General features: G+C 38.7%; 1 protein-coding gene across 2 annotated transcripts in view; it reads right to left on the bottom strand.

Annotated features, from left to right (window-relative positions):
- The window catches only part of COL4A2 (collagen type IV alpha 2 chain), a 217,187-nt gene that overhangs the window by 19,107 nt on the left and 174,003 nt on the right, over positions 1 to 24,077 (bottom strand). For both annotated transcript variants that reach the window (XM_034426847.3, XM_034426846.3), the window contains exons 29-39: positions 19,053 to 19,274; positions 16,268 to 16,429; positions 14,646 to 14,816; positions 14,310 to 14,453; positions 12,115 to 12,240; positions 10,616 to 10,797; positions 9,909 to 9,972; positions 8,674 to 8,748; positions 5,865 to 5,972; positions 1,828 to 1,935; positions 1,092 to 1,163 (exon numbers count right to left, since the gene is read on the bottom strand). In XM_034426847.3, the coding sequence (XP_034282738.2) occupies positions 1,092 to 1,163; positions 1,828 to 1,935; positions 5,865 to 5,972; positions 8,674 to 8,748; positions 9,909 to 9,972; positions 10,616 to 10,797; positions 12,115 to 12,240; positions 14,310 to 14,453; positions 14,646 to 14,816; positions 16,268 to 16,429; positions 19,053 to 19,274 (1,434 nt within the window). The remainder of the gene's footprint in view (positions 1 to 1,091; positions 1,164 to 1,827; positions 1,936 to 5,864; positions 5,973 to 8,673; positions 8,749 to 9,908; positions 9,973 to 10,615; positions 10,798 to 12,114; positions 12,241 to 14,309; positions 14,454 to 14,645; positions 14,817 to 16,267; positions 16,430 to 19,052; positions 19,275 to 24,077) is intronic.

Here is a 24,077-nt window from a genome sequence, read left to right as displayed (position 1 = left end):
ATATTTTTTTTAAAAAACATATTGCATTAAAATAACTAAGATTATCAAAGGCCTGGAGACTAAAACATATGAAGAACAGTTGCAGGATTTGGGTTTGGCTAGTCTAGAGAAAAGAAGGGCTAGGGGGGGACATGATAGCAGTATTCTAGTATTTGAGAGGCTGCAACAAAGAGGAGGGGATCAATTTATTCTCCAAAGCACCGGAGGGCAGGACATGAAACAATGATTGGAAACTAATCAAGGAGAGAAGCAATCTGAAATTAAGGAGAAGCTTCCTAACAGTGAGGACAATTAATCAGTGGAACAGCTTGCCTTCAGAAATTGTGGGCGCTTCATTACTGGAGATTTTTAAAAAGAGACTGGACAGCCACTTGTCCGAAATAGTATAAGGTCTCCTGCTTGAGCAGGGGGCTGGACTAGAAGTTCTCCAAGGTCTCTTCCAGCTCTATTCTATTCTAAGACTCAAGGAGAAAAAATTGGCCTAACACTAAAAAGACAATATTGTAGTTTAACCTTTCTGGGTTTCTATTGCTGAAGAGGCTTACTTTCAAATATCTCAGCATGACACTCTCAGATATGATCTGAATTAGAAGTGCTTTCTCAGATATTATGGCCCCCAATAACAAAGAGTTTTCCACATTAGCACTTTAAATTGGATCCAGAAATTAAATGGAAAATAATGAAAATGATGTACCAACAGTACAATATAATCATAACACTCATTATAGACAGTGTTCCAGCTGTCACATTTTGTACTTGGAGGCTTCTGGACTGCTTCTCACATTGCAGTAATCAAAATGAAATATTTTTAGGACATAGTCACTAAGATTATTGATATAAAATATAATAATAACTTCAGCTGGTAAAAATCACCCCTTGCTACTGGAGAAACTAATGAAGCTAATGACAACTATAAAACTTTGCAAATGTCTATAGATCCAAATTTACCACCTTTAAAGCTGGATTTATAGCTAGAAGCCTGATACTTGGGGGGAAGTGTTGTTCCTTTGATTTCAAGTTGGATATCACTTATTCATAAGAAAAGTCAGGTTTCATAATATATGTCAGACCATCTCAAAACTGGAACATACCTGGTGATCCTGACAAGCCTTTAGAACCTGGCAAACCATCTAATCCAGGAAGTCCTCTGACCCCATGCACACCTTTCAAAAGTACAGCAAAATCAGTATTATTTTCAGACTTAAGAAAAATATAATACAGAATTCTTTGAAAATTTCTGCTGAGTTTCAAAGTGATAACATTTTGTAGGCTAGGCAAATGTTTAACCATTATGCTATTGAAATACCATTGTTAACAGAAGCTGAAGCACACATTATTGAGCCAAATGTAGGAAAAAGCCAGAAAAAGCTAGTTGCATAAATTTGATTTTGAATATGGGTGAAGCCTGACAAGAGCACTCACAGGCAGATTATTACAAATATTTAAAATGCCCTTAACATCAAAGAAAAGCAGGTACAGCAGACCCAGATTCAACTCTCATATCTTTTTCTCCTGCCCATGTATCATAATGGACTGACAGCCACTGGTATCTCAGTAGAAGGAATGTTTGACACTTCGGTCAAGATGATGCCTATTACTAGACTTCAGGTTCTTTTCTTCTGACTTTTCCTCTTCTGGTCCTTACAAAGCTGTTTCACCAATGGAATGGATTCTTAAAACCTAGCCCATCCTTTCATAGACTTCCCAAAACAATTCCATAGGGTTGACAGTATTTTTTAAACAGATATGAAACACAGAAAGAGAGGCTGCCACTGAATGTAGCCCATAACATATTAATATCAATTCTATTGGTAGAATTTAATTTACCTTTTCTTCCTGGAAGACCAATATTTCCAACATTTCCTTTGTCACCAGAAGATCCAGGAATACCTGGATCTCCAGATGCACCTTGTTCTCCAAATTTCCCTGGGAATCCTACAGAACAAATAAATATGTATCCATAAAAGTATCAGTGTATTCCTCCAATAATGATAAAACATCAATTTTTCCAAGAATCCATTGTTTATTATTTTAACACTGAAAACTGATATAATAGGAAATAGTTTATGCCACATTTGTTATATTTAGATTATGGGCCTGCAAGGCAGGGGTGAAATCCGGCAAGTTCTGACAGGTTCTGAAGAACTGGTAGCAGAAATTTTGAGTACTTTCGAGAACCGGCAAATGCCACCTCTGGCTGGCCCCAGAGTGGGGTGGGAATGGGGATTTTGCAGTATCCTTCCCCTGGAGTGGGGTGGGAATGGAGATTTTGCAGTATCCTTCCCCTGCCATGCCCACCAAGCCATGCCCACCAAGCCACACCCATAGAACCGGTAGTAAAAAATTTTGGATTTCACCACTGCTGCAAGATGCTCTTGATTAAAATTGAAAGGTGTTGGTGATGAATATTGAGGATAACAGAGCAAAACAACAACATCTTGAACTAAGCAAGGCTTCTGTTAAAATTCAAGCTATATCCTTTAAATTTAGGCAAAGAAAACATTTGCTATATTATATGGAACAATCAGACACTAAAAAATCTAATTGTATATTGTCTGGTTTTAGATCTCTTGCTTTTTTTTGTAATTTAATTTTCTTGTTTGGGCAACAATTTATTAGATTTTTTATCAAATCCACTGTGATTTAATTGAAAAGAATGAATAGAAAAACAAGCTTGATGATTCAAAACCTACCATTTTTCATTACCAAACCATTGTTTTAATTTCTCACAATAAATATTACTTTGGGGAGATGCATCTCACAAGCCTTCAATAAATAATTTTTGCATCAATTCCCTGATAAATTCCAATATCTTGGAAATTCTTCATAGTCAATATTACCATTAAGAATTACATTTATATATAAAAATTATATACAAAATTTATTGTACTATGCCACTTCTTACTTTATATTAAAATAGAGCCAGATGATCTATTGGCATAAATTTCTGTACCAATCTTGAACAACACTGGGTTTCAAACATTGTTCTTTTAACTATTGACTTTTTAATTTAACTTTCTTAATCTTTTAACTGGAACATGATGGGTTTTCTTGGATTCACCATATTCTTGGAGATAGTTTGGTCTGGGTTCAATAATCAGGAAATTGTGCAATGTTTCTTGGCAGGCTTTGCAATGATCCTTTCCAGATCATACTTAAGCTACTGAACTGTCTTCTTTCCCTTAATAGCTACTTTAAGAAATATCCCAGCCTATCCAGGAACATAGCTATTGAGTATTCCTCAAAGAAGGACACTCCTTTGCTATTATTGTTTTCTATCTGAATCTTTACAAGGCTAGAAGTCTTCAAATGATTCTCAGTCACCTCCAGCTTTATCCACATGCAGAAGATTTTCTAGCTTATTTCTATGAGGCTACGGGGCTTCTAGTTATCTTGAAAAGCCAAACTGAGTAATACCACAAGTCAAGTGATTTTTGCTCCTAGTCCAGTAACAATAGTTTCAAAAGGCCTTGATTCAGGTGAAAGCAGGATGAGCTTCCCAACACCCAACTCTTGTAGCATTCCTCTGCCCAGTGGTGAAATCTAAAATTTGTTACTACCGGTTCTGTGGGCATGGCTTAGTGGGGGAGAGGGGGGTTAATGTGACTGGGTGGGTGTGGCCATTTTTTTTTACTTTTAAAACCATTTTTTACATGTAAAACCATGTAAAAAAATGCTTTCAAAAGGCTCTAACAATCCCAGCTGAGTTGCCTGATCGTCAGATGGTTTTTAAATGGCTCTGACGATCCAAGCTGACTATTTTTCTTTTAAATGGCTCTGACGATCCCAGCCGAGTTGCCTGATTAGCAGGCAACTCAGCTGGGATTGTCAGAGCTTGGCTCGTCAGAGGCATTTAAAAGAAAAAAAGCCTCTGATGATTGCCCGGCTCAGCTGGGCATGGGGGGCGGGGGCAGGGATTTTTGCTACCAGTTCTCCGAACTGCTCTCCGCCATCGCAACCTACTCGCCCGAGCCAGTCCGAACCGGGAGCATTTCACCCCTGCCTCTGCCCTTCCTCCAGAAGCTGATGCTCTGAGGTGCCCTTTCTTCTCCCCCTCATCTTTCTCCTGAGAAATGGAGTTAAGAGAAATAATTTTGAAATAATAGAAAATATTTGTAGCTCAGGTTTTAGATTTTGGCAGTAGTTTGCTCTCCAAGTTTGTTTCAATTTAGTTTCGGAATGTTTTGTTATCAAACTAGGTAACATCATTAGCAGGATTGTCTTGTCCTATTCTCCTTAGCTTATAAGTGTCTTGTGTACCAGTGTGGAGTTAGAGATACTGGGAAGCTAAAATGGTGAAGTGATTTGCAAGGGTGGAGGGCCAGCTGCTTTCTTTTTCTGATATTTCCCTATTTACTGATTGGGATGACCACTAGCCAGGGCAAGATGGGATCATTGCTGGATGATTATGGCAATGTAGAGAAAGCTGCCAGGGCTGTTTTACCATGCAAGCAAATATATACAAACAGTAATTCAGGCAATAGATTATTCAGTAGACTAGTTAAACTAGATGACATTATCTGACTAAAAACATCATGTGGAATTCATGATGAACAGAATAACTCTATATATGCAGATTTATCTGGTGACAACCATGGATTTAAGGAGCCTTGGTGGTGCAGTAGTTAGAATGCAGTATTGCAGGTTGACTCTGCCCATAGCCAGAAGTTCAATCCTGATGGGGCTCAAGGTTGACTCAGGCTTCCATCCTTCTGAGGTTGATAAAATGAAGACCCAGATTGTTGGGACAATAGGCTGACTCTGCAAACCACTCAGAGAGGGCTGTAAAGCACTGTGGGGCTGCATATAGGTCTAAGTGCTATTGCTGTTACTATCTGGTGACAATCATGACACATGGAATATTGTGCTTTAGAATATAAAAAGAATAAATGGTAAAAATGAATGTATTCATGAAAGTGAAAGTGCAGGTTTGAATGATGGAGTAAAATGTTTCCCAGGTAGTATGAATTGTTGTGGGTATGCATAAAAGTACAAATTCATAGCTTGTTTTTATAGTTGCATTTTATGCTGCAATGAACAGTGAGAAATGAAAGAACCTGGGATAAATTTTCAGAAAAAAAATGTGCAACATTATAAAACAATGTGATCTAAGCAAGTAGTTCTTTTGTTAGGTGACATGGACTGAGGGTTCAATTCAGAACCCCACTGGTGAGCATCTATTTACAAAAGATTTGTTTTGAATATGTGGTATATGCATAAGTCCTTGCATATAATGGTGGGGAAATTATTATTGCATAAATCTAAAAAGCATGATTGTAAGTTTGAGAAAATTGGTGAAGGGTATAATGGTGATAAAAGGTTCTGAAAGTGAAAGTCATGAATGAATATGGTTTGAATAAAAGAGTTTAGAAACAGCACATTGGTGTGGTCCAGTCACAAAGATGAGTGAGAATCAAATTGCAAAATATTACCGAAGATGGATCATCAACAGGAAGGGGAAAATGTTAAAAAAAAATCATGGATGGATGGATGGATTTGAGATCTTCCACAAAAAAAAAAAGGGGGGGGGAGGGGGAGGGATATGAAAGAAAAGACAGTTTGAAGAACACAAGGCAATGTGGTATATGGATGAGGAGAAAACAAGGATAGTAAGCAAGGATAGAAACCAGAGAGGGAGACTGAATTGTTTTAGTTTAAACCATTGTTCGTTTTTCTTATCTCATGCTTTGAGGTTGTTTGTCTTTTCTGCACTAAACATAAAATGGCCTACTGTAAAGGGAATAGCATGGTGGCTATGTATGCAACTTCTCAATGTCTAAGTATCACATTGTCTACTCATACTATTTACCTTTGTTTGTTATAAACTTTGCTATTTGTGAATATCTAAAATATAAACACTTCACCTCTTTGTCCTATTAACCCCTGGGATCCTTGAGGGCCTTCCATGCCTTCCACACCAGCATATCCTTGACCCCCAGCTTCACCCTTCTTTCCTCTGTTGCCTTTCAACCCTGTAAAATAGAAGAAAAAAGAATATTTTTTAATATAGTGTTATTTCTGACATGCTGGGCCCCATGAAGTCTCCATTTGATGCTCATTCATAAATATTTCAGATGTGTAGTATGGATTCCTAAAAGGATCAACAAGAGGAGAAGAGTTGTATTTTTCAAATATTAAGAATCATATTGTGAACATAGTAATGTAAAATAAATATGGACAACCTGATGTCTACAGGTCAAGTGTGGCCTTAAGGAAATGGCTGTTAATTAAGGCTGACTGGATTTTTTTGGGATAGGATGATATGAGGCAGTAAGCCAAACTGGGAGGAATCCCCAGGGTAGAGCCTACACTAGAGGCTGTAGGGCTTATTTGTTTCAGTAGACTTTTCATTGCTCAGAAGCTTAAACCTTAGACAAACATAGAGGAAACACAGGAAGCCCATTGTTAATTAGGGAAGGAAGGCAACGCAGCATAGACCTAAATCATAGGTGTCAAACTTGCGGTGTCTTGTTGCCGTCACGTGACATTTCCTTTCGTGGGGCTTGGGTGGGTGTGGCCTGCACGTGACGCATCTGGCCTACAGACCACCAGTTTGACACCCCTGGCCTAAATCCTTAGAAAACAACCTATACCTAAACCACTAATAAACTGCCCAAGGCAATTGGCAGTTGGCAGATAGGTACTATCCTAAGTTCAACCTCTAACACAATGCTGATCAACATGCTAGCCATTTATATGTTAACAGCATTTTTACTTACTGTATAGCATGAAAAACCTTGTAGTTGCTTTATAAAACAAATTCTGCATATCTATGCTATAGATCGTAATCAGGTCATTGCAATAAATGTTATAATTCTCATTCTTTCCTCATGTATAATTTCTTTGTATATTTTCCTACAATTTGTATCTGCTTGATACTTGAGATCCATGTAGGACAAGCTAACAAGGGACCAAAGCAACTATGGGACAGAGGTGCTGTTTTGCTATCACCCTTCCTGCCTAGAAAAATGTAAATCTTCATCGTTTTAGTTTCTAGAGATTCAAAAACTTGTTAATTTCAGATTCCCAGGATAGATACCTGAGAAATTAGGGTCCCTTCTAAGTACTTTCCAGGCCTGATCCTCTTAATACTGTCACCTACCGAGACTTTTATTGAGAAGCATGTGAATGCTCTAAATGAGCTGAGGAGAGACATCAGGGATCCCTCCAGATGTTTTAAACTAGAGTTCTTATGACTAAAGTTCCCACAATTAATTCCATAGCCCCATTAGCAATTATAGGCATTACAAAGCAAAGCAACTTAGAAGGCTACACATCTGCCACATTTAAACTTATTACTGCAGATTTCATTTAATTTGGTGATATTGATGATGCATATTTTTGACAGGTTAGCTAGCTTATTTATTTAATTTTCTTACTGAGTTAAGTCCATAACTGGTTGGGTTCACTCAACATGGCAAGCCAAAAGAGCCTGAGTGGCGTAGGAGGCTAATGCCTCCTACTAAGGCAGCATTTAATATCCAGTTGCCTGCAATTACTGCGAGTTCAATTCTCACCAGGCTCAAGGTTGACTCAGCCTTCCATCCTTTCTAAGGTGGGTAAAATGAGGACCCGGTTTGTGGGGGCAATAAGATGACTTTGTATAAAATATACAAAAGTATGAAGGCTATTGCTTAACGCACTGTAAGCCGCCCTGAGTCTCTGGAGAAGGGCGGCATCTAAAAATAAATAAAAATAAAAAATAAAAATAAAAAAACCAGATCAAAATGCAGACATATAAGATCTTACTGTAAGCAGTGAATTCAGTCAATGCATGCCATCATTATGTTATTTCAAAACTGAACAAAGCAGGGAGAGCCTTTAGATCATGGCTCTGAAATTCTTTCCAACTAGGAGGTGTCTATATTTTCTTCCGTATAACAAAGCAAAATATTGCATCTGTGTAAATATTTCTGTGCTTCCCTTATATTGTATCTTTGATTGTAAGTCCCGAGTGCATTGGAAAGCAAGGGCAGCAAACCACACCTGCTTCACTCTGGGTCACGTGGCCGGGAGAAAGGAAAGAAGGGAATGAGGTACTCAGCAATGTTCCAAGATGTTATCCACTTGCTTCATATAGAGGTTCTCTTCAGCAATGGTTTTCTCCACAGACCCAAGCCAGACCCAGTTCATTTTCAAACCCAATCTTTCCTTTACTAGCTACTCCTCTCCACATCAAATTTGGTTCTGCTCTGTTCAGTTTTGGATGGAGACAGTCCTGATTCCCTTTACATAATTTCTTTCCAACATTCTGTTTAGTTACAAAGAATAGAAGTCTAGTAGGAATGTTGAGTTACACTGGAGCTCAATTATAAGTGTGTCTGGAGCGAGAAAGCAGAGAGAGCAGGCTGCATTCTGAGTGGTCTGAACATTGCAATGTTAATTTTCCATCTGGAAATGGGAATCATTATCATGGTTTCATGATAAAGATCCTGATTAAGTTAAAGATGACAAACCTACAAAGCATTTGAAATGTATGAATTGCTCTATCTTAATTAAATAGAATGTTCAGTTATCTTCTGTAATGATATTGAAATGCATCAGAGATATTGTAGTCATTCCTAAGTGCATACAACTGTTAATGAATCTGTTCCCTAGTTAGCTATTTCATCTGATAATGAATTATTCTGCATTATAAATGCACACATGTACACATTACACATACATAAATACCTGCTGGTCCAGCTATTCCAGGAATTCCTTTAGAACCTTTACTTCCTGGCAAATTCATAGTATCCCCTCTGTCACCTATTAAGCAAGAGACATGTTTAATTTTACCAGTATCCATCTTTTGAATATATTTTAATGTAAAAACATGTTAGAGAATTTCTTACTATACACATCCAGATTTAGAGAGACATTCTACAAGATTTTTTCCCCAGCAGATGGAGACACTTTGACTCTTTGATTGGGGAAGATCATCTGATTTCCCAGACTGGATTAAGAAGTACTGGAACATATTCCAGGAAAGAAATTATGCCAATATTCTGAAATGCCAGCATGACTGAACACAGGGTAAAAAATTAAGGAATCCCTTCCCTTTAGCTATTCCCTCCCATGTGTCCAAGCAGATATTACATGATGATAAAAACTCTCCCAATGTTTTCTTATTCTTTACAGAACTTAACACTAAGAAAAAGAACATTCAAGTTATAGAAAAACCATGTATGATAGTAACATTCTTGCAGGATATTCGTGTAACTGCATCTGCCAATGGATGGGAACCTATAACACTATATATGAATAGACATCACTCTCCCAACCTTTTCTAGGAGACTCTTTCTTTAGAAGTCTGAGGATTACCTGTTTTACTCATGCCGTGCCAAGGTTTTTGTAAGATATACAAATGCATTGCTTTAAGCTAGGCCTAGGCCATATAAAAAGGGTTGATTTCAAGAAATCTCTTAAGTGAAGGTGTGAGACCTTTGGTTCTCTGGCTCCCTTATGTCTAATCTGTATCAAGCTTTATTCTGTGCATGTATTCTACAATGTTAGGGGAGAATGAGGAAATTCCAAGGTCTATAAAAAACAGAAGTTCCTGCAAGAATGAAGATAGAAAATCACATTTTTCTTAAATAAAGCATTAAAATGCAAAAAAATTGAATTAGAAGACAACACACATAACCAAGATATTCATCTTTGTTAAGATAACACCACCAACAAAAACCTTATATTGGAGAGACTGGGAACACCTAACAAATTGAATAGATATGAGCTGCCCCTAGCACTTCTGATAGATTATAGAATGTTCTTTGTTGAGAACTCTGCATTGGTTTTAGTATAATACAAAAAGGCAACAGGTAAATATGAAAGTATATGAAGAATAAAATTATTCAAGAAACCAAGTTCAATGCATATATGAATTAAAAAACAAACAAACTTAGATTCCTAAAAATAATTGGACTCACCAATTTCCCCCAGTTGGCCACTTTCACCAATCACACCTGGAACTCCTGGAACACCTTTTTCTCCCTGTCACATTGAAAATAGACACAATCTTATCAATTAGAATTAATATTAACCAGAAATTTGGTTTTCTCAGAATGCTGTCATGAGTCTTGATAAGCACAAATTATAGAATGTGTAGGGTGTTATGTTTTTTAAATTTATCAAATTTGTATGCTTCTTGATTCTCAATTACTCTGGGCAACTCATAACAACTAAAACAGGAAAGTACAATTAAATTTTATTACAATAAAATAAAATAAAATAAAATAAAATAATAAAATAAAATAAAATATTGATATGATAAAAACAAAACCAAGTGGCTTCACTATCCCTTGACAAAGGCCTGCAGAAAAAGCCAGGTCTTCAAAACACTCCAGGTACCTATATATATTCAATATTGTATAATTGAAGGGACCTGGAGCAGGCCCATCCTACCAGAAGAAATTGTTGGTCTCTCTAGTAACCAGGCCCTATGCTTTAGATTCACCTTTGAAAAAAAGAGTAAAATCTCTTATGATAATTTAATGTGTTGTGGGCTAGATTGACAGAATTTGGTTTAGGGATTTTGGTGCTTTACTTTATGAGCTCCCATAAAGTAAGAGTTAAAACATAGAGGTAGTTTAATTCACACATGCAGACAACCATCAACACACCCAGTTTTGCTCACCCTCCATCCAGTGATTCCAGGGAAGCCAGGAATACCACGAGAACCTGGGATACCAGTATATCCTGGAACACCTCTTATTCCTTTAATTCCAGTGTCGCCTTTCTGACCTTTTTCAAAACCAGGAAATCCAGGTAAACCTGATATTCCTGTCTGACCAGGTAATCCGAGCAATCCTTCATGTCCTACAAAAATACAATTGAAAATGTTAATTTCTTCTCTTCTCTGCAAAACTTTATGTCTCAGGTATGCTTGGCATCAGTAGTAGCTCTATCCAAAAGTTCTTGCTTCTAAATTGGCATGTTCAATAGAGTCATAGACCACTATATCCAACATCATTCTGCCTATCCTGTGAGGTCAACCAAAAGGGCTTGCTTAAGATCCTTCCATGGTGAAAGATAAGAGGATCAGAAAGCAGACCTTCTCAGTGATTGACCCAATGTGAAATATGCTACCACCCGAGAATTCAGACAAGCATTGAAACCTTTCTTTTTAGACATTTGATGCCTAGTATTGATTTTATGGTGAACATTTCAAATAGGATTTTTTTGTTTTTAGTTACATTTTGCTATCGTAATACAATATGGTTATTATGTTCATGGATGTCTCTTTTATGCTGCTATGAATTGCATACTAGAACCTTTGATTAAAAAGTAATTAATTAATTAATATTGATTAGAATGCACTTCTTTTCCTTGAATGGGATCAATTGGTGCCTGGCTGTGAATACTATCCTGATTTACTAACGCACAGTGTTATCTGGCTGTATCACTTGAAATCAGCCCAGAATAATGAGGATATGGTGGACCATAGCTGGACATTTTCTTCGAGTATTTGGATCTCTAAAGAACAATGCTACTCTTGCCTACTTCCTTAAGCCCTCTCATAAAATTCCTCCAAGATAAATTGTGATGGCCACAACCTTATGTCAGGAATCTAACAAGGCTGTGAAGACGATTCAGAGTATAATGAACCCCAAGCCACCTCAATTCAGGAAAAGCTATTTTTCCTGTCTTTTCAGCTAGAATATGTAGAGTTCATACTAATAGGATAGTTCTATAACTTTTCCAGTTTCCCAGACATGTAGACATCTGAGGTTTCAAAAAGGTCCAAAGACTGTTAATATAAGAAGCACTATGTGTCTTCTACTCTCTGAGGGTAATCTGCAATTGGCTGCAACCCTCTTTTTCCATTAGTCTGAAACCATTACAGCTGTATTGTCCACAATTCACTAGGAATCTCTTCCTTTTGTTATTTATGCATTTGAAGTCATCCATAATTCAGGGAAGGGAAAAATTGAAGAAAAGTAAGAGGCAATGAGTTGTTTCAGTTAGGACAGACTGGTAAACTAGGGGTGGGGAATGCTTTCATACAAGCAGGAATGTATAGTCTGATGAGATGGAAGCTTGCCCTCACTGTAGAAAAATCAAAACTTGGTGAATACTGAAGGGTACAACAAAACTTTTAATATATTGTATTTATGATACATAGTGGCTCTTTACCTTTTAAACCGATATTCCCTTTAACACCAAATACTCCTTTATTTCCTTTTTCACCTTTCACTTCCAGCATTACGTTTGGCGTGATTTTAGGAGGTGCTCCTGGTAGACCACGAATTCCACGTTCACCTTTCAAGATAAGAATCCTAATCAAGGATGTATTGGAAGCATACAAGTTGCCTTATATTAATTGAATTTGTGCCTTGCTCTATTTATATTGTTTTATTTGTTTCCTAGTATGACTTGATTGCTTATTAGAAACCTATGACTATCACTAAGTGTTGTATCTTATGATTCTTGATGAATGTATTTTATTTTTCTTTATGTACACTAAGAGCATATGCACCAAAGACAAATTCCTTGCGTCCAATCACACTTGGTCAATAAAGAATTCTATTCTATTCTATTCTATTCTATTCTATTCTATTCTATTCTATTCTATTCTATTCTATTCTATTCTATTCTATTCCATTCCATTCCATTCCATTCCATTCCATTCCATTCCATTCCATTCCATTTTCATTTTTAGCAATTTCACTGCCAATGGTTTTTCCAGTCCTATCTGGAAAAGTCAAACATTAAAACGTGTCATCTTCTCATGCAAAACATATGCTCTACTTTTTCCTCTAAACCTAGACTTCTAGCTATCTAGAGAGAAAAATGCATGCTGTGATAATATTCTTACCATATAAAGCAACATGTTTAAGGGGAAATAGCAGAAATATAAAAAATGCTTTGTCCCTCTTCTTGCAGATTTTTAATATTTTTCCAAATTGTCCCATTGAGTTGTTTGTTTGAAAATAAATTCTATTTGATTTAAATAGTAAGTAGATGACCCCTTTTTTATTTCCAGAAAAATTAGGATTTAAAAAAGGAAAATAATGTAAAAATGTGTTTACAGAGATTACATTCTGCATCTCCAGTTTTATTAGTGATAGGAAGATGGCAAAGGGGCAATATATACGGTACTTTAAAGAGCTCTTCAGATATTTCTATTTAACTCACTGCAGAAGATAAGCATTTGCTAATTACTGTTCGAATCCTAACTTCCCTGCCAGCAGCTGTCAGACCAGACAGGGAACGGATCTAACAACAGATTTCTTTGAAAAAGCAATAATAGAGATAAAAAGAATGTTGGTACATCAAAACTTTAAAAAAAAACCATCAATGAAAATACTCTGAACTAAGAAAGAAGACTGACCCCAATCAACCCACCCTGGAGAACTTTCTACCCATCAATACTTCTGTCGATGAGTCAAATTCTAATGTTTTGTCATCCAGCACCTTTTTAGACTGGGAAAGCAAGGAATTTACATTCTTTGAGGCAAGAGGACAATCTGAGACAAGGGAGGGAAAAGTACCAGTATATTAAATCTCCTTCACGGAAACTTATGTGGAGCTGCTATCTAAGAACTGTTTGTTAACAGCTTGGACTGTAATTTCAATTCAATTCATGACCAGTTGCTGACAGCCAATAACAAGAATGATGAGCTAAAATGTACAGTAATCAATTGTGACTCTTGTTTTGCTAGTGAATGACCAAAATAAAATTACTATTCATAATAATGCACCCATTGTTCTTTTTCAACTGGAGTCATGGAAGACGTTTTTTTTTTAGAAATCAAAATACATATTAAAACCCACTTTCTGATTCTGATTCTTATGTTAAAAGAAGAGCAAACTGCATACGAGCCTTGGTACTACAGTGGTTTAAAGCACCCTGTTATTAACACAGCTGCCTGCAATTTACTGCTGGTTTGAATCTCTCCAAGGCTCAAGGTTGACTCAGCCTTCCATCCTTTCTAAGGTAGGTTAAATGAGGACCCAGTTTGTGGGGGCAATAAGCTGACTTTGTATAAATATACAAAAGTATGAAGGCTATTGCTTAACGCACTGTAAGCCGCCCTGAGTCTCAAATTAAAAAAAAAAAAAAAAAAAGGCAAAGCAAAAAGATACTGTTGAAATTTGTACGTGGTAAGATTAAAGCTAACATTCCTAAAGACATTTACTCAGAATAAACCCAACTGAATTACAGAATTTGATTCTAAATCAATGTATTTAGGTTTACACTGTAATGTTTTTTTATAAAAGGAATTTTCAGTTAAACAAAAGCTTTCTTAAAGACTATTTACAATTTTACATGAACATATCTGTGCATACTGAATAATGTGAGTGCCTCATAACACTGAAGAGAATACCTTTTAATCCGAATTCCCCAGATGGTCCTTTAGCACCTTGTGTGCCAGGGAGGCCTTTTTCTCCATGGATTCCTTTCTGTCCTGGCCATCCTTTGAACCCCATAGCACCACTGAAACCTCCAATGCCAGGAGATCCTTTAGAACCTTGAATGAAAATTGTAAAACATGTTTAGGTTTCCAGCCTCCAATGGAAATCGAAAGTACAAATTTAGCTTTCACAAAGGGGCTTTACAATAAGTGAAAATAATTCATTAGAGCCTTGCAAAAACTGGTAGTGGCTGAGAAAGGAGTGGGTTGTAACTCTGAGTAGAGATTTTATGCAGAAGTTGTTATTACCTTTAAGACCTGGGAAACCAGGCATTCCAACAATTCCATGGAGACCAGTTTCCCCAGCCTTTCCTTTAGTTCCAATAAAGCCCGGTTCACCTTTGTCCCCTGGCAGACCTTTCATCCCTACAGGACCAACTTTCCCTGCTTCCCCTGGTTCTCCTCTGACACCAGGGGATCCTATAAAAAAAAAAAAATCAAAGAGAGGTGTTTGATTAAAATATAGGCAGCAGAGAGCAGTTATTATACTTCAATTATATAGGTGCACAAAAGGCAACAGTAAGAACTCATTTGTCTGAAAAATAAGCAAAGGAAATGTCTTCCAATAACTGACATTACAAATTAAAACAAAAACTTTTTTTTATTAGGGATTGGGTACTATTTAATAAGCAGATGTGTGTAGAATTCCCCAGCCAGCCAGCTACTTCCTGCTAACCACTCCAACTTTGGGAATTGAAGTTCACATATCTTAAAGTTCCAAAGTTGAAAAACAATGTTCTAGTATAAACCATAAACCCGCACAAATTGGAGCTTCATTTATTTATAGGATTTTATTTAATTATATATGATAGTTAGATTCTCTTCTATAAAAAAAGAATAGGAAGTGCCAGTTATTTTTTACACACAGATATACATCAGATTTCTCACAGACCTCTTAATAATCTGAATATTTAAGTATTTAATTTAAATAATTATTTAATTAAATTCAGGAAATTTAGTTCCATTCTGTTTAATTGATGGTGAGTAAAATAAACAGAACATAGAATCAAAGATCTGGAAGGGACCTTGGAGGTCTTCTAGTCCAACCTCCTGCTCAAGGCAGGAGACCTTATACCAGCCTGGTCATATTGTATTGATCTGTCCATTATATAATTTAGGGCTAGGAGGCAGTGGGTTTTTTTCATGCCAGGAAAGTTTCAAAAATCTGAAGACATGGTTTGACTCTGATTCAATGTTTCAGAAAATAGTGCAGTCTAATTTAGAGATTTAAAAAAAAAAACAGGCTATCTATTTCAAACTAGGATTCCAATGAAATTTATGCCTCTTAGCAATTACAATATGATGACAGAAATTACTATAGCTTTTTTACCTTTTAAAAGCATGGAATGAAATTTGCTAACCCTACTTGACTAAATTTAAGAGAAAAAAAAACCCCACAGAGATATTTGAGCTATGGCTTTTTAAGTGTCTAAAAAGACCTTGCTTACTCTCCAGTGGAATGACACTGAAAACAGCTGAGGTGTGATCTGATCAGCGTGCCCACAGCATTTATCTGAGAACAAGAGGAGGGTTATTTGGCTAGCCATTTGGTTGGGTGATAGGCGTTGAAAAGGTCTGCAAGAACCTGAATGAATAGGGAGATAGTTTAAATCCTTTTTGTCACTGCATTTTGAGATCGGGTAGACACCAAGAGTGCATTTGTGGCAGGCAGACATAGAGGCTACCTTGATATGTTGGGATGTATGGGAGAGGAAGAATAATTGAATGGGGAAAGGCTTGGTATGCCTGCATGTGTGTGATACGAAGGGAGGATGCAGGGGCTGCTTGATTGCTGCCTACAGGAAAAACAGAAAGTGATGAGGCTGTACAGATCTTTGGGGGAGGGCGGGAATATTGGAATAATTTCTCACCAACAAATCCTTGTGAGCCTTTTTTACCCAGGGACCCTTGCTGGCCTGGGAGCCCAGGGAATCCAAATGTTGCTGGTGGTCCTCGGATACCGGTTAGTCCAGTGGGCCCAGGAAACCCTGGATTCCCTTTGGATCCAGGTGAACCAGGGAAGCCGTCTCTTCCTAACAGAAGGAGATAATAAGTAAACAGTCATGATTTAGAGAACTTATATGCACAGCACTGTGCACAGCACTGAATTCTTACTAAATTAATTAAACTTTTTCCTAGTGGAGCTTAAGCAATGACTATCTTCTTTATAAGAGCTGAATCCAGGCAAAGACCTACAAATACTAATAAACAATGATGATGAAGCCAGTAGAAAAAAATGGCTTGACCATAAGCTGTCATGTCATGTCATGTCATCTCATCACTTGCAAGCTACATTTGCTTGAGCACCTCTAGGTAAAGGCATTCTTTTCTCTGCTGATTATTGTTTCTTTTGCTGGAGTAACATGCAGTATCTTTGGTAATGGTAATGAACTGCATTCAAGAATAAAAATCATGAATCTTTTCAAATTCATATTCAAATTCAAATACAAGCTCATTCCAGTTAATGAATGAATGCACTTACATATACAAGATAATATAAATGAATAATCACAAAACCAATTAATCTAGACTTATACCAATCAAAAGACATGTCTGTTCGTCTATCATCTCTCTCCCTCCGTCCCTCTCTCTCTCACTATCCATCCATTCATCCACTCTAACCTAATCTTGATCACACACAATATAAATACTACAGTTATGAATGCATACATAATATATATTCACACTTAGATGGCAAGCAAAGTAAAGGCTTTTCTGAATATTGGATATTGTTATATCCAAAGATAATTAGATGGCTTCTGGAAAGAGTTCTATCCAGGTTAAAGTAACTTGGAAACAGTGACAAATCCAGTTGATATTCTGCTGCCATTATTTATGCTAACCTTAACCAAAGATGCCTCTAGAGAAAAGCCATGAAACTACAGCTTAGATTTTAAACAGCATTGTGAAACTGTTCATTTTCAGGAAAACTATTAACAGAGTCCAAGTTTGGGAGAGTACTTTGTGGCTCCCATAATATTTTAAGCTGAAACTTACCTATTAAATCAGGATCTGAATTAAACTCTACTAATATTTAAAACCAGAGTAAAAAAATAATAATAAGTGGAATTGTTTTTTGAAGCTACATTTCAGAATACTGCATGTCGAATAAGCAGAAATAATTACATTGCCCTATATCATTCAAAAGGATAGCAATAGCACTTAGACTTATATACTACTTCACAGTGCTTTACAGCCCTCTCTAAGCGGTTTACAGAGTCAGCATATTGCCCCCAACATTGTGGGTCCTCCTTTTACCGACTTTGGAAGGATAGAAGGCTGAGTCAACCTAGAGTCACTCAGAATTGAACTGGCGGGAGCAGTGAATTAGCTTGCAGTACTGCATTCTAACCACTGCACTACCATGGCTCACTCATAGAATCATAAGGCTGGAAGGCATCTCGGAGGTCTTCCAGTCCAACCCCGTGCTCAAGGCAGGAGACTTATACTATCCCAATCAAATGGTTGTCCAGTCTAACTTGAAAACCTCCAGTGATTGAGCACCCACACCCTCATGTGGCAAGCTGTTCCATAGATTGATTGCTCTCATCAGAAAATTTCTCCTTGCTTTTAAGTTGTATCTCTCTTTGACAAGCTTCCACTCATTACTTCTTGTTCTGCCCTCTGATGGCCTCAATCCCCTCTTCTTTTTGACAACTCCTCAAGTAGTGGAAGACAATTATTATGTCTTTCCTATTGAAAGCCTATTGAAGAGATCGTTCTCTTCAATAGGCTAAGCATACTTAGGTCCCACAACCATTTGTACATCAGACCCTTTATCATCTTTGTTGCTCTTCTCTGCACTCTTTCTAGGGTCTCAACATCTTTTTTATATCATGGTGACAAGAATGAGATGCAGTATTCCAAGCGTGGTCTCAGCAGTGTGATGTAAAGCAGTGCTATCACTTCTTGTCTTGACACTATCCCTCTATTGATTCAGCCTAGGACTGCATTGGCTTTTTTGACAGCTGCATTACACTGCTGGCTATATTTAAGTGGTTATCCACTCAACACCTAGAGCCCTTTCACAGTTGCTACTGTTGAGCCAAGTACCACCTATTCTATGCATTTGGTTTTTCCTGCCTAAGTGTTGGACCTTACTTTTCTCACCATTGAACTGCACCTTGTCAGCTAGGGCCCAATGCTCAAGTCTGTCAAGATCCTTCTAGAACTTAAGTCTATCTTCTAAAGAATTAGCTATTCCCCCCTTGCTTGATGTCATCTGCAAGTGTGATGAGTTCCCTTCTATCCCCTTATCCAGATCATTTATGAAGATGATGAAGAGTACTTGGCTTTAGACAACACCATTAAAAAAAAATCGGGGAAAGTAATTCTGAAAATTTGTTTGCGCTGGTGCCAATCCAGCCATGATTACTGGAGTTCTCCCCAGAAACCACAGATAAGTGCTGATGATGCATCCTGTGCATTATGCACTCAGAACAGTGTCTGTCTGTGAGACTACCTTGTCATTGGAACTATACCACATGGCTATTTTATCTTGCTCCAGAACCTGTAGAACCTTAGCATCCCAGTGGCCCCTCCAATACCCAACTCTGTCTTTTCAGCTTTCTACCACCCTCTTTATTCTAATGTATAAGGCCCTACTGTACCATTTTTTTCTCTTATTAACCTTTATGTAATCTAAGCCACAGTTACCTTTAATTCCTGGTAAACCTTGATCTCCTTGCGAGCCTTTTGTTCCTGGGAATCCAGGTGGCCCAGGGTCCCCAGGAGAGCCTGATGGTGCTCCTAGAACATCACCTGTAAGCCCCTTTTCACCAAGGAGGCCTGGCAAACCTGGCAAACCAGGATTTCCTAGAAGTCCCCTTTCCCCAGGCATTCCTGGGGCACCTCTGCTTCCTCTGGGTCCAGTGAATCCTAAGAGTAATAAAATGACATTGATAATAAGAATCAAACTTAGATCAATTAACAGCAAATTAGATAAAGTATGGGGAAAATATTAAAATAATCAGCATCATGAATATTATTAATCAAATGAACATTTACTCCCATTAGTTTCTATGAGAATATAGTAACTACTAAAGTATCTTATTTGCATATCAGTACAACCTATTATATGAATATTATATGAATATTATAATCTATTATATGAATATTTCCTGGACATGATTTAGAAAAAGTTTTGCTATAAAGGTCTGATCAAGTACAGTCCAATAACAGAGCAGTTTTTCATTTTAATTGGTCCATTAAATTAAAATTGGCTTAGTGCTGCCCTCCTTTGTTTCCTGAACATGTGAACTGTAATAGGTTGGTACTATAAGATATCCTTATAGTTAAATTAATTTGCTAAAAAAACAAAACCATGTCGTGTTTAATGGGTACAAATGGAGTTTATATTAGTCAGACTCTCTTATAGCAGTCTATACTTGCATTATATTAAGAAATTAATAATTATTACCACAAATACATATCTGAAACTTACCTTAGAATTTGAAAAAAGCAGAAAGAAAATTTGCCCCGACACTCTGCATATTTTCTCATTCCTTGATCACCCAGGTTTTTTAACACATGGATACACATGTTTAATTTAAGGAATTGGAAAATAAAACCTATAGGATTAATGACTTTATCTATGGTAAACCTATTTCTGTTAGAAATATTCTGAAGAAGAACTGATCACTAGTTACAACTATCTTTCAAACATATTTCTTTTTAAATTCATGGGATTATGCAATAAAAATATTTTTCATGTTCGAAGAACGAGATATACAACAACATTTAAAATCAAAGACATCTCTACAATTTTATATAAAACTCTCACATTAAATAAATAGGTTTTTAAAAATAAGAGAAGATTTAAAATATGAATTCAGTGGATTAGTTTGGACCTTCTTATACTGTATAATAATAAAATTTACTTTAGCAAGTAATCACTGACTATAAAAATAATTAATACATTAATTTAACTTTGTCTAGATAGTGTTGAAAGTAATCAACTTGATGTCTATTACCATCTTTGGTTGGCAATATCTAATTCTTTTAGGTTGAACATTTTTGGGAAAAGGAGAAATATGCATTCATATAATTCATTATATGAATTAATTATAATGTTTTATTGTCTAGCCCCAAATATTATGAGACAAGACCAAGGAGGACTTCCAAATATTATGAGAGGATACTCCTCTCCCTCATAGTAGGCAAAATTGCTCCCTAGTGCAGGGGACAACTTCCTCCTCTCCAGATCACATACAAAATAAATTTTCAGGACATTTGTGAAAAACTAAAGAAATAAAAGAAATTAACATGGCTTCCAGTCAGTCAGCTATTATATGGATGCTGAAGTAAAAAATATGGTTGCTATTATTAATATGTAACTTTTAGATATGAGTGGAAATCCCTGTATTTTCTAAGAGCAGGAATACTCAATAAGGATCAATTTCTGTGTCAGGAGAAAACCAGTGAATTGTTGGTGAGTTAAAATTTCCTTTTAAAAACCTTATTTTTAAAATACCTAATTAGAATTAGAGTTCTTTTCCCAGTAGGTCTCTTTAATCTGTGCTTCGCCAGCTAAAGAATAGCTCTTTGCTACTCCTCAGGCAAATACACTTGCCCAGTCTGGTATAAATCAGCACAAGCTACCTACCTCTGTAGCTTTTCTATGCGCATGTCCAAGATGGCGGTCCTGCTCTAAAACGCTGTGGAGAGATGGGATGATATTTGGCCTTGGGGGGTTCTGGGGGGCCGTTTTAACCATCTATGACCCCCCTCCCAGCAAGTGGAGCCTATTGTCAGCAGTTAGAGAGCTTTTTCGCTCTCTAACATTCCCTGGAATATCGATTCTGTGAGGAAATGCTGGTCCATGGTCGCCGCGGGAAGGGCGGCATCAGCAGCTTATGGGTGGCGTCGGCGTCAGCGGCGGTGGTGGCAAACTAGCCCGTCGGCTTGTTTAGCTGGCTTCCTAGCTAGATGGCCCATCGGTAGTTGCAGCTGGAGTGACGCCGGCAGCACTGGCTGAGGCATCAACGTGGGCAGCATCTCTCCGTCGGCGCCGTAGACGCCCGGTTGGAGGTAGAGGGGCGTCTACGAGGTGAAGATATTGATGAGTTGGCTCGCTTGGTGGTGCCCGCAGTGATCCGACGTCAACGACGCTGACTGGGCAACGGGGCAACGGTTGGCCGGTGGGACGGCTAGAAGTCGGGTGTTAACAGCAGATGAGGGGTATTACGATGGTGGGAGCCCCTCCATTGTGGAATTTAGATCCCGGAGCCTGTTGGACCGCTACAGGGCTGTCCAGGTAACTCCCAAAGATTAGCCCCTGTGGCGAGGCCTCCTCCATTAACATCGTTGGAGGCCAAGACTGGACATGGGGTGACTGTTGAGGATCTGGGGTGGATGAGGAGGGTCGAGAGGTTGACAGAGTGGTGTCTACCCTGTCGCCTCCTATGCCCCCCCCCCTTCGGCTGGTTTATAGACCCCAGGACAGTCACCCTTGCCCTATTGGTTCCTGCTCGATGGAGGTGGCCCTACCCGTTTCCATCTTTTTCCCTTTCTGGTACGCCCACCTTTGTGAACAATGTGGACCTCCTTATTCCGGAGTCTTGGACCTGGCTCTTTTTTTCATCCTGCTCGCTGGCTGTATGGAGAATGGCAGTTTATGGGAGGACTGATGGAGCCGGTTCTGTACAACAGAGGCTCTCCCGGTTATGTTTTAATCTGACCTGTCTCCTGGACGCTTCTGGACTATCATTGTGGACTCCCTGGCCATATTTTTCACCATCATCCCAGAGTTTTGGATGTACTCGAGGTCCAAGCTTCTTGTGCTGCGAGATTCCCCCTTCTCGCAGGTTTGGCCCTCCATGTTATCGAGGGCCTATCATGGTGACGGGTTTTGGAACCCCGAGAGATGGCATGCGTCAAAGAGAAGGTTAAGGGGTTTTTTAAATGTATTATTAACTAAAATTTTAAGGGATTCAGGGGTGGGAGGGGGTTGTAAAGGTGGACTTGGGGGGGTCCATATAGCCACTGAGCAGGGTGATGGGTCGATTGGACACAGCGGAGGGGTCGTGGAAGGAAATTTGACCAGGGAGCAGGGGGGTGATAGGAAGGGCAGTGTAATTGGTCGCGTTGGTGGATGATCTCTGGAGGGCTCGGGACAGGGGTTGCTCCTCTGTCCTGGTCTTATTAGATCTCTCAGCGGCTTTTGATACCATCGACCATGGTATCATGCTGCAGCGGTTGAGGGGGTTAGGAATAGGGGGCACCATTCTGCGGTGGTTCTCCTCCTTCCTCTCCAACCGTTCACAGTTTTTGTTGGCAGGGGGGCAGAGGTCGACTTCGAGGCGCCTCACATGGGGAGTGCCGCAAGGGCCGGTCCTCTCGCCCTTCTGTTCAACATTTACGTGAAGCCACTGGGTGAGATCATCCATGGTTTTGGGGTGAGAGTCCATCAGTACGCTGATGACACTCAGCTGTACATCTCCACCCCAGACCACCCGAACGATGCCCTTGATGTGATGTCTCGCTGCCTGGAGGCCGTGTGGGTCTGAATGGGGAGAAATAGGCTCTGTCTCAACCCTTCCAAGACCGAGTGGCTGTGGCTTCCGGCGTCCCGATATAGTCAGCTGGTGCCATCGCTGACTATTGGGGGTGAATCTCTACCCCCCACAGAGAGGGCTCACAATCTGGGTGTCCTCCTGGACGCACGGCTGTCTTTAGAAGAGCATATGACGGCCATGGCCAGGGGGGCTTTTTATCAGGTTCGCTTGATCCACCAGTTGCAGCCCTTTCTGGACTGGGATGCCTTGCGCACGGTCACTCACGCCCTTGTCACCTCCTGGCTGGAATATTGTAATGCTCTCTACATGGGGTTCCCCTTGAAGAGCACTCGGAGGCTCCAACTGGTCCAGAATGCGGCTGCACGGGTGGTTATGGGCACAACTTGTTGTGCCCATGTGACACCCCTCCTGCGCGAGCTGCACTGTGATCCCAGTGATCTTCCAGGTGTGATTCAAGGTACTGGTTACCACCTTTAAAGCGCTCCATGGCATAGGACCCGGGTACCTTCGAGACCAACTTCTGCCACCAATAGCCTCCCACCGGCCAGTTCACTCCCACAGAGTGGGTCTCCTCAGGGTGCCATCGGCCAAGTTAGGTCGGCTGGCGACACCCAGGGGGAGGGCCTTCTCTGTGGGCGCCCTTGCCTTGTGGAATGAACTGCCCCTGGAAATGCGTAAGATCTCCGACCTCCGTGTATTTCGCTGTGCCCTCAAGACCCTGCTGTTCCGCCAGGCTGGGCTATCTATGTAATGATTTTAAATTGGGTGTTTTAAATTTGGGGTTTTAAATCTGAGCCGAAATTATTTAATAATTTTAATTATTTTTAAATTGATGTCTGTTTTTGTGCTTTTAATAGGCTGTACACCGCCCTGAGTCCTTCGGGAGAATGGCGGTATAGAAATAAAATTATTACTATTACTATTACTATTACTATTACTATTACTATTACTACTACTACTACTACTACTACTATTATTATTATTATTATTATTATTATTATTATTATTATTATTATTATTAATTTTACCACCTAGCTGGCTAATTGGCAGAGAAGCAGCAGCATACAGACAGAGGCTTAAATCTTCTATATCTAGACAATAGCGTCTCTATGGCCTACAACCAGGCCAATTTATCAAAGATTAAAATCCAGGAAGGGCTTCCTTA

The sequence above is a fragment of the Pantherophis guttatus genome, chromosome 1 (assembly GCF_059756535.1).
Source record: "Pantherophis guttatus breed Tessera chromosome 1, ASM5975653v1, whole genome shotgun sequence".
In the NCBI taxonomy this organism is placed as follows: Eukaryota; Metazoa; Chordata; class Lepidosauria; order Squamata; family Colubridae; genus Pantherophis; species Pantherophis guttatus.
This window is presented reverse-complemented; position numbering and strand designations above follow the sequence as displayed.